This window comes from Argiope bruennichi, chromosome 5 (genome assembly GCF_947563725.1).
Source record: "Argiope bruennichi chromosome 5, qqArgBrue1.1, whole genome shotgun sequence".
Classification (NCBI taxonomy): domain Eukaryota; kingdom Metazoa; phylum Arthropoda; class Arachnida; order Araneae; family Araneidae; genus Argiope; species Argiope bruennichi.
This window is the reverse complement of record NC_079155.1, coordinates 61,263,352-61,279,703: the sequence shown is the minus strand read 5'-3', so window position 1 is coordinate 61,279,703 and position 16,352 is coordinate 61,263,352. Positions and strand designations below refer to the sequence as shown.

The window sequence follows — 16,352 nt, the reverse complement described above, 5'->3', positions numbered from 1 at the left end:
GAGCAAAAGATTTGAAGCATGTCACAATTGTTATTTATTGATTATATTTATCATACGATGTATTATAAGCCAGTATATATGATTCAGATAGTTGGTTATAATTATAGATTTCTGATTTTATGCTTCATAAGATGACATTTGTGCCTATTTATATTGTAGAAATGTGTCCAGTTATAACTTTCTGTGATTAATTATTAGTTATAATTAACTTCAGTATGTTCTTTCTATAATTAGTTAAATGTATATAATTAGTTGAAATTAAAATTATGCATGACTAAAATGATTAAAAAATACTCACATCTGGTAGAATTATGATCCAAGTAATTTTTCTTAATTTTTTTAAATTCGTTAATGTAAAGAACAAAACGGTTAACTTAATTTTGAGACAACGAAATTGAATGATTTTTGTTATATATATGCTTATAATTTCAATTCAAAACTGGTGCATTTCTATTCTACTTCTACTAACTATTATTTCCTTCATTCCTTGCCTGTGCAAGCATTTATGTTTCCAGCGTGAAAATTAAAGAAATGAATAGATAAATAAAAAATTAAAAAAAAAAACCCTAGAAGATGTACTTGTCTAGGTGGGCTGTTATTCTTTTAAAGATATCTCAAATATGATAGATTAAGTAACTAAAAAAAGGATAGATTAAGTAACGAATGTGCTAAGAAAATCTTATGCACATTGGTAAAGTGCTTAAAAATTAAAAAATTAAGTTATTTATTACACTTTAGATATAAACTTATAATAATATTAGAAATTTTATTTACTTACATAGGGATCTTCTCTATCTGTAAAATTCGCGAGCACAGAAATAAAAAATAACTAAAATCGGTTTGAAGCAAATAATGATCTACTTAGAGAAACAAAAATTCATAGCCTAAAACAAAATAAAAATAATGCTGAAAGAAAATTTTAGCAACAGCATTCAACTGAAATGGGAACATTTTGAATCAGCGAAAATATAAAATTATAAAAACTGCAGATCTCAGCTCATTAACCTTTTCTAAATCCAAAATAAAAATGTAAATAAATGTGATGTTTACGATCACATAACAATTTTTTATTCGTGCTTAACCTTATTCTCACTCCCAATAAATTAATTGAAATAAAAGAAAAGACCCGCCTCATTTGCTAGATAACAAAAGAGAAGCTGGGACTTCGCATTCGATAATAATGCTGACCGAAAGGGCGGGGATATTTTTTAATTCCACCCATCGTAACAAATGGTACGATTATATATTATTACGATTCTGTGATGCGGCTTCCCAGCATAGCTGGTACCATAGAAGGTCCCAGAGCTTGGCGACAAACTTGGCGACCATTTAGCGACTTGGCGATGAATTTGGCGACAAAATAGATTATACCCGAAACATCGAGAATTTTCCCAATCCGTCCAGTAGGAACGGAGATACGCCTCGAACGTTCCTGATTGGTTGAGAGGCTTCTAGCCCCGCCTCCTGATGCCTATAAAAGGAAGCAGTCCGCCGCTGCCGAATAGTTGTGAACCAGTGGTAAATTGAGCCGTGGACCAGTGGAGTCTAAGAGTAGTCGGAAGCGACGGTGAAGAACTCGTCTTCCAAGGACTAGCGGAGCAGCGACGGAGTAGAGCTGCTGTGTATACTGTTGTATGCTGCACGTCTCGGCTGAAGATATTCGTCTTCTGTGCTGTATATAGTTGTCGTCTTTTTGCTGTCCTGTGTGTCTTCGTGTAAATAAACATCGTTGTTTTTATTTTCTACTGCCGCCTGGTGATTGAGCGCTCTTCACACCATATAACTCCCACTATCCAAACGAACCCGGAAATTTCGGAACAATATATTGATGGGGAATTATAAATTTGATTAAGCTAGCCATATTATTATTATTCTCATGGTGGTTGAATCAGGTCATTTATACTATAAGCTTTACTGCATAATTTAGAAGTAAAAATCTGATAAATTATTTTAATGTATAAATTAAGTTGTTTTCACTTTCCTTCTGCTACTTTAAAAATGAGTAATTCTATTTAAAACAAGATGAAGAATTCATTTATATGTAATGTAAGATGACTCAAAACTTGGACAAATTGTTGGAAATAAATGACTTCTAGAAGTTTTTTAATCAGAATGTTTTTTTTATTTGGTATAAATATTTTAACTGATTCTTTAATATTTAATACTTAGCATAATAATGTTATAAGATATAATGCATTAATTATGATGCTTTAACTGCCACGTTTCATTGATTTATTTATTTGTATTTAGCATCTTCATACTGGGAAAAGTATTGGAAAAGTCATCGCCAGACTTTACTGAATGAAGTTCATGTCATGAAATAAATCATTTGTGCTAGAGAAGAATTTCAAAATAAAGATTTTAAAAATCTTTAAATTGTTGTTTATTCTCTTTTCTGAATGTCTATATGATTCAAATTAATCATCTTGGTTAATATTTCTTACTTTGGAAATACATCTTTGATTTCAATTAGTTTCAGTGTGTTCACAGAATCGAGCAACAAAACAGAGAGATGAACACCATACAAAAAGGCCATTTTCTATAAAACATAGATACTATAGTGCTTCCCCTTCAAAACAAATCATTACGAAACTAAGAGTTCTTATTAACACCAATAGAGACTTACTGCTAGGTATTTTTTCTAATGAAGAAGTAGTTGGTAGATTATCACTTTTAGCTTGGAAACTGTGGAAGGTGATGAATTGGCTGGAATAGAACCTAGGACCTTGTGGTTCGCAGCCGAGTAACAAGACCACAAGACAAAAGCAACTACTCCTGCACCGTAGTTGTTAGCTGACTTATAAGCTTTCACGACAAAACTCAATATGCCACTGTGTTATGTACTATAAATACAATGACATAGGTAATGTACTAGGTATATAGAATCTTCTCTACGAAATTTCTCTCACTGGATGAAGTGATATGTTTCATAATATAATTTCAGGTAGTTTTAACGACAGCATTCCGCAGAAATTCTTGAAGCATTCTTCTCATACCACGAGATACTGGGAACTTCTAAATCTATTGGGAACATTGCACTGAATTGACAATGGCGGATTTATAGGTTAGGATCACAATAGGTTAGGCAGGAGCTTCAGAATAATTTTACGCTTGTAACTTCATATTGTTAAATTCCACCACTGTCCCCGCCACCAGACACTTTTTATATATCTTAGGAAAGGATTGGAATTAGTAGACTCGTTGGTTGTCATTTATGCTTCTCTGATCTTATTCTAGATGCCTGAAGTTGTTAATGCATGAGTCAGTTCTAGATTTCATCGAAAATCGGTTTGTGAAAATTTCTGTTATTGCTGAGAAGATTTAACACTAGATGAAGGGTGTTTATTCTAGTTTATTGGTTGGTTTAAGAGAGAAGGATTCTGCTTACGAAGTTATTCTCATCATTTGACCACAGTTCTAAATTATGAGGCTCATCCCAGAACTGCAAGAATGTAGCTTCAAAATGGGGAGTTAATCTTTTAAGCTTAACTAACGAAAGTAATAGTTCACTGAAAATGTGTTTATATATTTTAAATAAATTGTGAACAAGTTATACTATCATGATTAATAATGATTTTTGCTTTGAATGTCGCATGGCTTATAGGCATGGTTTATAGGTTTAAACTGAAAAAAATATCATTAGATAAAATAAATAATCTATTAGTCTCTGAATATAATTACTAGTCTTCTAACGAAAGTAGCTTGGCATCAATTGATTACAGTATTTATTCTTTCACTTCAGTTTGAAAGCTCAAGTTATGAATGATCAAATTGAAAATAAAAAAGACGACATAATGTGGATGTTCGTGTGAAATTTTTCTTAAGTAAAAGGGGATTTGTACTAAGGCAAGTTTTTGGTTTCATTGTATCTGCGAATAAACTGTAGTAGTATCAAGAAAACACAATAGACTATTTCATTTTCATCATTTTTAACTGGATTTTAATATTTTTTTCTTTCTTCAGATTGAGAATCGAAATAATTAATTCCAGATTCTCATTCTGCATTCTTATTCAGTTATTTTTCCCCACCTTTAAGTTGTTTGAATAAGAGATAAAGTATTCAAGAATCCTTTTGACCGTTAATCATAAATAAAAAAAAATCCAATGATACTGATGTATTTTTTACAAAACATCAGTACCTCAAATGTTGCTGCTATTTCGTTGATTAATTTTGGTTTGTTTCTTCGTAATACTCAAGCATCTTTGGGGTTAATTGCAAGAAAATTCAAAACAAAATGGGTATATTAATTTTAATTAGTCAATCCTATCAAAAAATTAATTTTATATAAAAATAATTTTTTGAATCTATAATAGTATGCTTTAAAACTGAATATTTTATAATTACTGTCATTTTACATCACAATGAAAATTCTTACTATAGCTTTCACATCCGCAAACGTGTTAAGCAAATTTGAGGATTAATAATGGCTACTATTCTCTAATCTCCATGGTTTCTAAAACAAGTTAAAAATATACAACTTTCCACAAATTAGGGAAGATTATTCAAGAAAGTAATATTTACTTGAAGAAAGGAGACAATCGGTATAAAATTTGAGAATGTTAATTAAAAGATCCCGAATCAAACTGTTCTTACAAAATAATGTCACTACAATCGGAATCTGCTTGTTGAAAGTGTCATATATGTTAGAAATAAATACTAAAGTTTGCAATGATGGCCGAGGTAAAAAATAGCATTTTTCATCGCATCACCATAAGCCATTAGGACTGCTAGAGTGAGCTATTGGGAAATTAAATAAGTCGAAATTATATAGAAATGGTCAGATTGTCAGCCTTTCTGTAATTCAATGACTGCCAAATATTTCGAACCATAGATTTAACACTCAGAAATTCGGCTAAATATGAATCGTCAAATACCAGGATAGATATGCACATGGTGATGTAGAAGCTGAACCCAAATCCTAATGAAATGTGGACACCATTCTTCAAGTGATACCACTTGAAGAATGGTGTAAGTGTTTAGTACTTAACGCTTCACAATAGTACTCTACTGGAGAGTGGTCGTTTGTTTACTGCTCTTTTCAGTGAGCTAGAGAATTCACCTTGTATAACGTCAGGCTCATTTCATAGATCAGTCCAAGAGTGGTTTCTAAGTGACATGCTTTGTCTTTCCTATCTCTCCTCTTTGAACCGAGACCTCTCAAATCTACAGAGATGAATCATTGATGCCTTGTAGAATGGAAGGCTCAAGGCGTAAAATTCACCATTACAAGAAAATATAAAACAAATATTGCAAAGTAAAACAAAATCATAGGTTAATAACGATATAATTCCAAAGTTATACAGTTTTTACAGCTTGAATTCAATTAAAAATGGAACATTTAAAGAAGACTTTCAGTAGACGTTCCCATTCATCAAGCAACATTGTTTCTTGGTTCTGATTGATGAAAAGTGAGTTGCAATAGTTCCTTCATGAACGTTCCAGATATGCTGTATAAAATTTAAGCTTGGCTATCTTATAGGCCAATTCATTCTGATAAATGGCTTTGTTTTTGAGAAATTCATTAAGAAATTTATAAAACCTGTGGGATGATCATTATCGTTTTTAGAAATGAAACCAGAACTAAGTGCATTTCTGAAAGAGGCAACCCAACGGCTTCTAGTTTTCATTTCTGTATCTTTCAACAGTCAAACGCGCAGATTTATATGAGAACCCAACTTTTCAGTTATATACTTCCATTCTAGGTCTCATAATACACAGTGGCTGCGTGTAATCTCAGGTATCAGCTGTGCTGTAAAAATAATTTTCAAGAAATTGAATTAAAAAAGCTACTTTATCCATGTCTGAATTTTTAAATTTCAAAATGTATTATAAAATTTGCTGTTACCAAGTATCTGTAACATTCTTTAAAGGTTTTTAAGAATATGTATTTAATATTTTATCTCTTTTAAGAAGATTATGCAGATCATTCATCATCAATAAACCATGTAGAATCTTCACCATGAGAAATAAATTAATGCATTTTTTTTTTTTTTTTTTTTTTTTTTACATTTCAGCTAAATATAGTAGAATAAAATTGGCGGTTAAATTTTCACCGATACTGGAATTTACAGCTTGAGAATTTTTTAACTATGCCCAAATTCGCCATTATATTCGATTTTCTACAGAATAAAAGAGTACAATTTTTATGTAAGTCTATTGCATTTAGCTAATAACAATTGATTTTTTAAAAACGTTTCACCTAAAAAGCATTTTAGAAAATTATCTGTGTATATTTTTTTTCGAATAATGAACTGTTATAAAAAGAAATGAATATTAAGTTATCTACTTATGTTTCTGCTGACGCAAAGAGCAGCAAATATCAATTCATAAACAGCCAATGAGGAAGTAAAAGAAAAAAAAGACGAAATATTTTTGGATGAAAAAAAAAGAATTGTTCTCGTGCTATAAAGCGAGTTTGATGGAATTGCAGCTCTAATTCCCCTAAATTCAAGAAGAGAAAAAAAAATTGTTTTTAGTTTTCAAATCTATTAATCTTGTTAGCAGAGGATTTTCGTAGACCTCCTAACGACTAGTGTCGATTTACGTTTTTCTTACTTTTATTTTCCGTCTATTCTTCTCGTTTTTATTTATTTTTTATTTTTCGTTAATCATCAATTTCTTAATCGTGATAAATTAAGCACAAGCATCGAACTCTCTATTTCCAATTTGGTAAATTAGATAAAAAGCGAAAATGCAACTTCAAAAAAATAATTTCAGATTTTGAGTAGGATTTCTGCAGCCTTAATGGACGAATTGCCGCCAATCATGCCATGAAATCTACTTTGCTATATATATATTTTTCTTCTGATATCGGAAAACAAGTAATGGCTCTTAATTCTCGTCAGGTCATTAAAAGACAAAAATATATATTCAGAATGAACCAATAAAGTTATCCCGATTTATCCCTATTCCGAAATTGATATTCTTTCTCTCGCGAAGCCAGAGCTCTATTGCACGCAAAAGCGTGCTACTCTAAAACACAGCTACTTAACGTAGTCTTCTAAGACTAACAGCCTTGGAACTGGGCTTATTATGTCTCCATAGAAGTCACCACAGAATAGGAAAACCGCTGATTCACGTCATTGTAACTGAAAGATATCGGTCTTCATTGGCATCATGACCTTTGAACTCCATTGTATTTTCTCTTCCACCTTTCGATCTATGATTCACTATGATTTATTCTCTTTACGTTAATTGACACGACGTTGAGTACTGCATTCAAATTCTTGCAATCTGTTCTTGAAATTCCCATTATTCTTATCTCCCTATAATTGTCCTATCATTTCATTTTCCAAACAATGGAAAGTTGCCCTTTTAGATATTTTCTTTTAAATTTAGTCAGAGAATAAAATAATTTTTTTCAGCTGTGCCATGAAACATTCTTTGTGTACTGTATGTAAACTTAAACTTTTTTTTTCTCTTAATATATCTTCACACGTCCATTCAACTGACAGGGATTCCTAGAGTTTCCAAATTCGGAGATATTCTGTGGCGAAAGGAAAGAAAGTTCCCTTTTATTCTTTGCCCACAATCGATGTGAATTTACGTGTGTGTCACTAAAAATTCTGCATCTGTGTTAGAAAACATAATTTGCACTTTCATTTCACATTTTTCTAGTAATTCAATAAACTGAGCTTATTTCCTGTGAAGTGGAGTAGTATTCTTTTGAAGTGTTTTCCAACTATATATGGAAGAAAAAAATCTGCATATTGAAATATAAAGACTGAATTTCTTCATCATATGAATGGAATCAACACATATTACATCAATATCATGCGATAAAAGTAGCCACGCATATTATCTAATTACTTCCCTACATGGACCCACCTTGCGAAGCCGGTCATACAAGATCATTTCAGGTCATATCAATAAAATAGTAGCACTACAAAGGCGATCTCAAATTGAAAACCAGTCAGCATAGGTATAGATTGGAATCCTGGATATACAGACCATTTTAATATCCTCACATTGTTTTTCCCTAAGAGCGATTTTGATTCTCGGGTGAGTAATTTCGTTTGAGAGATTTACGGTACGTGGAGGGGGAAGGGGCTCCTGTATGCTTATTGATAAAGGTCACTATTAAAGTTGCTGATACTTTTTCCTTTTAATTTTTCAGTCCGAATTACTATCCAATCTTTAATAAAAATTAATTTTAGCAGATCAGATTTCAAGAAAACAAGCAATATATTTACTTAATTCTGGAAAGAATTTGTAAGATTTAAATTTTATTTAAAATATTATTAACACGGTGAAAATTCTCAAATTTTACATTGTTTTAGGTTAAAAGTTAGGTTACATTACTAAAAGGCTGGAAATTCATAATTCAAGCCTTTTAATAATGGGTCAATAAAGCTTTGATACATTTTGATTTTAAGAAATTTGGGACAACTGACAGAAAATAAAGGAAATGCATAGTAAAATGAAGGGAATGGCTTAAGGCTTCTAAATTAGTATGAATCATATATCTATTAAAATTTGAAAGTTAATAACTTTTTGTTGAAGGGGCCATTAAAATCAAGTTATTTAAGATATATAAATTGAAAATTTTTATGAGTGTTAATCTCGGCGAAACACCTAGTCGCCAAAGGCGGCTAATAAAAAAAAATAATAATGTTAAATCCAGACAATAATATTTAAAAATAAAAGTATCTACAAAGCATGTTAATTACTGTTCATAATCTTACGCCAAGTACGATATCACATTTTTTTATATTGCCAAATGCACTATAAATTGTAAAATTAATTCAATGTAGCGCTGTTAATGATACAGGTGGACATGAATTAGCTTCATATTGATACTTTCAATTTAACCTAGCGATATTTCAGAGAATTTACAATTATTATTTACCTCTTCTTATTTAGCATCCAAGCTTTAACCTGCTGATGCATAGATATGAGGTTAATTATAATAAATAAATTATTCCAATTTTTTGGTTGATATTTTTTTATTTGAATATATTAATAGGGAAAATCATTCTGTGGATATGCGGATATTTAGTAACAAACTGAGTAATGGGAAACAATTTCTTATTCCACGAAATAAACGAAGCATGAGCCTTAAAAACACAGCCGTGGTGTGCAGAAAGAACAGCACCTGCAGAAACCTGCAACACAATAAACAGAAAATTTGTATTTAGAAAATATTAATAATGCTCAAGATGCTCAATTAGAGCTTGCACCGCAACCACTAGCAAGAGAGGAAACAGATGTTCGCTTGGACGGCTGCACTTATGTGGTCTTCGTGATGTTTCATGGGATGTTCTTAAAGAATTTTTACATTTCGGTTCCTAATAGAGAAAGAGTTATAATTTTTGCAATTTACAGAACCTCCATTTTTGTCATTTAATTCGTCGCCAAGTATATATCAAGATGGTTGATCATTGGTCTATCGTAATTCAGCATCCATTTAGACACCTTGCAGATTTCCCTTTCCAGCGGTGATAATCACATGGCAGCGGTGATAATCATATACAGGGTGTTCTGCTAATGGGCTGACAAACTCAGATGTTTTTTTAGCAGAAATCAAGGGTAACCAAAATTGTAATAGAACTTGGTGTGAAAAATCTCATTATGAGGATGAATATCGCTAAAAATGCAGGCTCTGAGTCCAAAAAGCATTGCCAACACAGTAAATGCATGCATATGGATGATGGTTAATTCTTATGGCCATGTACCTTAAAACTCTCAAGAGAAGTTTATAATCACATGTAGGCAGAATTCCTCGCTGATTATATCTTGGGGTCATACTTGCTGTCCGAAGGCCTAAACAGATCAATGTACGTTATTTTTCTGTCACACATTCTCCTGGAAATATTGCAAAGTGTATCAACTGCAGTGCAGCAAAGCATACGATTAATTCTTGATGGAGTTTCCGCATATTTTCCCCGCAAGATTCGTAATCACTTTGGTGTTACTTATCCATGAAGGCAGATTGCGCATGTGCGATTCTTTGCTTGGCCACCACATTCACTGGATCTGCATCTGTTTTATGCGACACCTAATGACACAACGGAGAATCTCATAAGGCGGATTGCCGTCGCTTTAGGAGACATCAAAAATATATGCGGTATCTTCAAGGGCTTCCAGAAATCGCTTTATTTCGTTGTAGTTGTCAGCAGCCGCTACTTCCGATAACTCTTGTAATAAATAATCAACTCTTGTAACTAACAAACTTTTGAGTTTGTCGATTAATTAACTGAAAACCATGCATAAGAAAGAGGTTATTGGACTATAGTAGCAATAACAAATGAATTTTCCCTTTGTGTTTGATGCAATGTAGCTAGCTTTTTTTGGTTATTACGACACTAAACCACAATAAACACCACGTCTGATTTATTGTAGATTCGCCGCCTTTGGTGACCAGCCAGTTCGCCAATCTTAATGCTCGTTAAAATTTTAATAATTAAATAGTTTGCACAATTCCTACTTTTATAGATTCTTCATCAAGATATTTTAAAACTTCAAACTTTGATAGTCATATAATTTATTCATAATAATATAAAGGCCTTCAGCCACAACGTAATATGTATCGCTCTAATTTTCTGTTAGCTCCCGTAGAATTTATGCTTTAAATTAAAGTGGAAATGTTTAAATTGCAATTAATATAAGAACATTTTTACTGAAACGAAGCATTTTTTTAAATATGAGTACTGAAAACAGAGTCGCTGAGTATTTAAATCTCATGGGCACTAAAGAATATCTTTCTTAATTTATGTAATATCTCAAGAAGTTTTCTACAAATTTTTCTCAGATTCATCATGAACAGACCAATTAATTAACAATGTTTAGTTTTAAATGCATGAAACTCTAAGAAAATAAAATGAATCGTTTAAAATAATCGGTAGGAAACATGTTAAACCTTCAAAACCAAGTCCATATCCATTGAAAATAGAATTGTCACCATCAGAACACAATGCGCATGCGTGAATTTTCAACGCCAGTTACGGTAACGCAAATGCTTGAATTTTTCTACCCTAGTTGGAGTAACGCTACGCAGATTAGAAATTTTTAATTTCCTTTATTCTGTTTTATTTTAGTTCAAAAGTACTTCAGAATGAATCTGAAAGATCGATTATTTAACAATGTTTAATTTTAAATGCATCAAACACTAAGAAAATAAACAGAATCGTTTGAAATAATCGGCCGAAAATATGTTAAGCCTATCCTCGTTAGCGTGGGGGAAAAAAACTCAAGCTTTATTCATTTGGCGGTGGGGAAATGAAAAGTTTGTTTGGCGAGAAAGTTAGTTTTTAATTAATAATTAAAATTCTAACTAAAAATTTAAAAAAAAGGGACCCCAGGTGCACTTTTCCGACCTCCAAGGTATGCATGTGTCAAATTTGGTAGCTGTAGGTCGAACGATCTGGGCTGTAGAGCGTCAACACACACACACACACATTGAGCTTTATATAAATATAGATAATTGTAATTTCATGGTCGAATATTTAATTGTTTGAAATGAGATTTTCGAGGTTTAGTGTCGTAAAAATTAAATATTTCATAAATATTAGTGTGGGAAAGAAACTAATAATGAATCATTCCCATTCTGATTCCATGTTTCAAAACACATTTCATGATCATCAGGTCCGTCTAACACCTGAAAGTAGAAGTTATTGAATTGCGTGTTTAGTTTGCGATCTTATTATTTATTTTTGAGTAGTCTTTTAACTTTTCCAATATATTTTCCTCGTGATTTTAAAATATTTGCCGTAATTATGAGGGTCATCTATTTCGTTAATTGTTCTCTATTTGAAAATGGCATATTGGGAAAGGAAATATACCACCTCCCTCTCCTCCTTTTTTCTTAGGAGAAATTTCTTCTTCGGAAGAACGATGTTTAAGGGAATAAATTGATGAAATTTAAAAAAGAGAAAAACAATATATAATCTAGATATTCTACCATTACAATGGCTATGAATTAACTGGTACTGGAATGAAACATGTATAAATAAAAAAAAAACTCTTAAAGACTATTTTACTATATAAGATATTTCATAACTTTTGGCGGATTTACTTCTTCCCCAGAATTGTACATTAGTTTAATACATAGAGCTGTGACAAAACTGAATTCTTCAAAGTTTTTGAGTCTGTTTTATTCTAAAAGCTACTCTGAAAAAAACATTTTCTTCTTCCACGTAATGTTTTATTTAAACGATAAAGTAGATTAAAGGTAGGTAGAGCAGAATAAATGCTTTTCTTTCTTGATAAAGTCTTTTATTTCTGAAATGACACAATGATATGAAACTCTTATCGCTTTTGTTATCACTAAGGTATAGAGGAGTATTTCTTTAAACAGGTTGCAGATAATAATTTTGAAGCTGAATGCAGTTGGTGACATTAGTGGATTAAGAATAGATTAATTATAGTTAATTAATTGCTTTGAAAAAGTAATAACCTATGTTCTTTCAATTTAATATTTGTATCTTTTAAAAACATTCCTCTTGGTATTGATTGAAAATATTTAGCCATACATATTTAGAATTAAAAATAAATTATTTCGTTATAGAATCCAGTTGATTAAAAATGGCTGCAAAACCAAGTACTTACAAAAGATTGATGGTGCATACGTTGACAACTAATTTCCGTGAAGCAGTCACTATTGAGACCGCTGAAATGTGTCACCCTAAAAAAGGAGAAGTATGCATAAAAAATAAGTAAGGAAAAAAAATATTTTTTTTATTTATAACTTTTTTATTTTGAATTTTGATCTGAAGAATAAATCACATAAAATTTAAATAAATATTTGTAAACTAAGAAAATCACGTAAAATTTGAAAAATATTTGTGTTATATTATTAATAAATAGATATTACTTTGTATTTCCTATTCTTGTTACTCGTATATTTTTTTATTACTGATATCATAAGAATTGCTTATTCCAATTTACATAAGAATTGTTTATTCCAATTTGAATTCTATAAATTGAATAAGATTTGAATATTTATTAATCTCAAATAAATAAACTCTTTAGATATGTTGGTATCAACGCATCTGATGTAAACATGACCAAAGGCCGATATTTCACCAGTGGTAAACCGCCATTTGGAGTTGGTTTTGAGGTGAGTTTAAAAAAAATTATACATCATTATTTTGTGTAATTGTTATATTAAAGTATCAAATTTTCAAAAGGAAAAAAAGAGATGTCTATCCCCAGCTAGGCGCAAATCAAACTAAAATTTTTCTTCCAGTTAGTATTTATGTGTTTGGAAGAGTGAAAAATAAGTTTTTATTCTAGCTTTAGATGAAAAAAAAGGTAAATTTTTTCAAATTATTCGCATGAATGTTATCATTTTTATAAAAGAGAAATCATAAGCCAAATTACTGATGTTTTAAAGTCAACCTTATTCTACAAGATTTATTTTATTTTTAACAGCATTTACGAAAAATCGATAAAGATAAATATGAACAACGCATGGAAAAATATTTAAAAAATTATTTGCTCAAATTTTTAATTAAAAATTAATTAATTAATTCCAGAAGGCAGCAGGAAAACAATAGTGCATATCATTTACATCAAAACCTTTTTTTTTCTTGAGTGTATCTTTGGTTATAAACAGGGTGTCCACTCTAATTTTAACAAAAAAGGAAATTTTTAACCATTAGGGATATATACTCCAATAAGAAAAATGCTCTAAATAGCTAAAGAATTAATTTTATGTAATTTGAGACAAGATTACGAAAAATTGTAATTATTTATTTAAAAAAATAATAAATATTTGGAGAATTTGCTAAAATAAATTTTTATATTATACCTCTATCCTGTTGGTCATATTTATTTAAATAATCTTGACACACTAATAATTTTATAAAAGTTCTATGACTAATCTTTCTGTGATGAAACATTATTTTTTTTATTAGTTTAAGTCATACAACGACCTCTGTGAGAAATGCTTTCCATTGATTAGCGAATCTGTCTTCAGATGATTAGCGAAATGGTTTGAAGTGATCAAAAATAAAGAATTTTAAAACTTTATGAGTCTTTCCATTTTTGTCGAATAAGAATAACACTTTTTTCTTGCTTAAAATGTTAACGTGTCAAGATTTATTTTACTAAATTTAACTAATTAATAAGATTGAGAGACAGTATAAAATTTAGATTTTGCAGATTTTAGCAGTGCATTTATTGATTCAAGCAGCATAAAAAAGCTATTCTTTAATTTGTTTGATAAAGAATAGCTTGTTTAGAGTTTCCAATCACTTGTGTATACCTTTCTTTAACGGTTGAGAAATTATATAGTAGGTTACGATTTGAATGGATATTCTGCATATAATTCCATATTATTTCTTCAAAATCCTCTCTTGCAAAGGCTTGAGTACCCTGTTGAAACTTTTGAAATAATATATGAAATAATTTTATGTTCACCACAGACGTATTGCAATTATTTTCAAATTTTCTAATTTATTATAACTAGCAATTTTTTAAAAAACCATCACGACTTGTAACAAGCAATAGTAAGACTGATAAAAAATTTCTTACTGTGATTGTCTTTAATTTCTTCAATAATTATTTTTGAATTCCTTTGATAATTTTTGTAAAAATTAAAAATTATGACGTAAATTAAATTTTAACTCCAACATCAAATAATATACCAATGTAATTATTAGCTATTAGTATTTACATTCATATTACATATAATGGTAAACCTGTATGAATCTCTTACCGCCCCCCTTCCCCTACCAAATGATTTAGTTTTTTATTAGATTGTTCAAATTAAATACTTTACGGAAAAAAAACACAAAATAAAAAGATAATTTAATAATGTGAGAGTGTTGGCATTATTTCTCTGTATACGGTATTTGAGGTTTGAATGTAATTGCCTTAATTATCTTTTTAAATCTTATTTCGATAATTGACACCAGAATTTGGCTAATTTTAGTGATTCTTGAAAAGGATACATAAGTTACTTGATTTATTTGAGTTTGTTTTGTAAAATAGCTGCGTATCCATGATATTTATAAAAATGGCTACGGGAAGCATTTTCATGGCAATTAGTCGATTTTGTTATTTAGGCAATTTGATATCATCTAAGCATTTTGCAATAACTGGAACTAAATTTAAAATATTCATTCTATAAACTAATATTCTACTGCCATCCCATAAAAAAAGTTAAAATTAAATTTCTAAAATTCAAATTTTTTTTTTCTTTTTCTAAACTTAAAAAAAATTTTAAGTATTTTTAAATACACGTAATTTTTTATAAAACTTTTTTCCCTAGTAACTGGTAGTGTATTACATAAAACTGGATATGGGTTTCTTTTTGATGCTATTTATTTATTTTTTTTATTGTTAAAAAATATAAAAAGTGCACTAACCTTGGTTTGGAAACTAAAAAAATACTACTCAGGTTAAAACTAATTCCATACACAATTATTAAAAAAAAATGTGTTAACAGAAAAAATTGCACATCACTATTTCGATTGTCAAAAACACCTTAAGGATTCGAAAAGTTGTAAACGAACAAACACGCAATTTCGAAAAATATCAATTTAAAGTTTTCATTTTCCCAATTTCAAGGATATAAAATTTATACAGTTGTCTGCAAAGTTTTATAAAATGCTGATCAGCGTATGTTAAATTGTTTTCCATAAAATATTACAGGAATTTGTGACGATAAAATATTATATATTTATAATAAACTTACTAACGAAAAACAAACGAAAGATTGATTTTTCATAAATCTTAATTTTAAAAATGATTTTGAAAAATAAATACGTACCACAGAGCTGATTTTATGAAAGTATAAATAACAGCAACAATGAACAAATTCATGGATATCTTCGAAAATTAAAATTCATTCAAATGATCAAAAATGTCTCCAAATGAAATGAAAAATAATAGCTATTTTATTTAGTACGAAAAAGCATCTTTTACATTCCAAAACAACTTCACTTTAAAAAAGAAAGAATTTTTAATGATATTATAATTCTAACCGAATTTACTAGCACTTTTTTTTTTAAATAATCGTTTGCGTTCTGATAGGGAAAATATTTCTTTTTTAGAGTTGAGATGTAAATATAAAAAATAAATCAGTAACGTAATAAAAAAAAAATCAAACTTAGTTTACAATACGAAGCACACAATTCTGCTATTAAGATATATTCACAACACACACAAAGATATTAATATTTTTATTTCCATTTTATTAAAAATCTTAAATCAAAATTCTAATTTACCCTAAATTTAAAAAATTCCTAATTTAAAGCTTTTATTCGTATAAAGAAGAACATTTCATACATAAAATGTGCCAAAATTGAAGAACTGCTTCCATAAATTTGTTTAAATATATACTTTAAAGAATACTTTAAAAAATTAATAATAACTGTATTTTGAAACTCCATATTTATCAAAATCT

General features: G+C 29.8%; 2 protein-coding genes across 4 annotated transcripts in view; both read left to right on the top strand.

The window, feature by feature from the left end:
- Positions 1-2,371, top strand: part of LOC129968790 (prostaglandin reductase 3-like) — a 39,765-nt gene extending 37,394 nt beyond the window's left edge. The window contains exon 11 of the mRNA XM_056083039.1: positions 2,251-2,371. Within this exon, the coding sequence (XP_055939014.1) occupies positions 2,251-2,301 (51 nt within the window). The 3' untranslated portion in view covers positions 2,302-2,371. The remainder of the gene's footprint in view (positions 1-2,250) is intronic.
- Positions 1-16,352, top strand: part of LOC129968789 (prostaglandin reductase 3-like) — a 43,242-nt gene that overhangs the window by 5,708 nt on the left and 21,182 nt on the right. For 2 of the 3 annotated variants that reach the window (XM_056083038.1, XM_056083037.1), the window contains exons 2-3: positions 12,507-12,654; positions 12,971-13,058. In XM_056083038.1, the coding sequence (XP_055939013.1) occupies positions 12,524-12,654; positions 12,971-13,058 (219 nt within the window). In that variant the 5' untranslated portion in view covers positions 12,507-12,523. Of the gene's footprint in view, positions 1-12,245; positions 12,388-12,506; positions 12,655-12,970; positions 13,059-16,352 lie in introns of those variants that run through there. The other variant, XM_056083036.1, reaches the window with a different exon arrangement.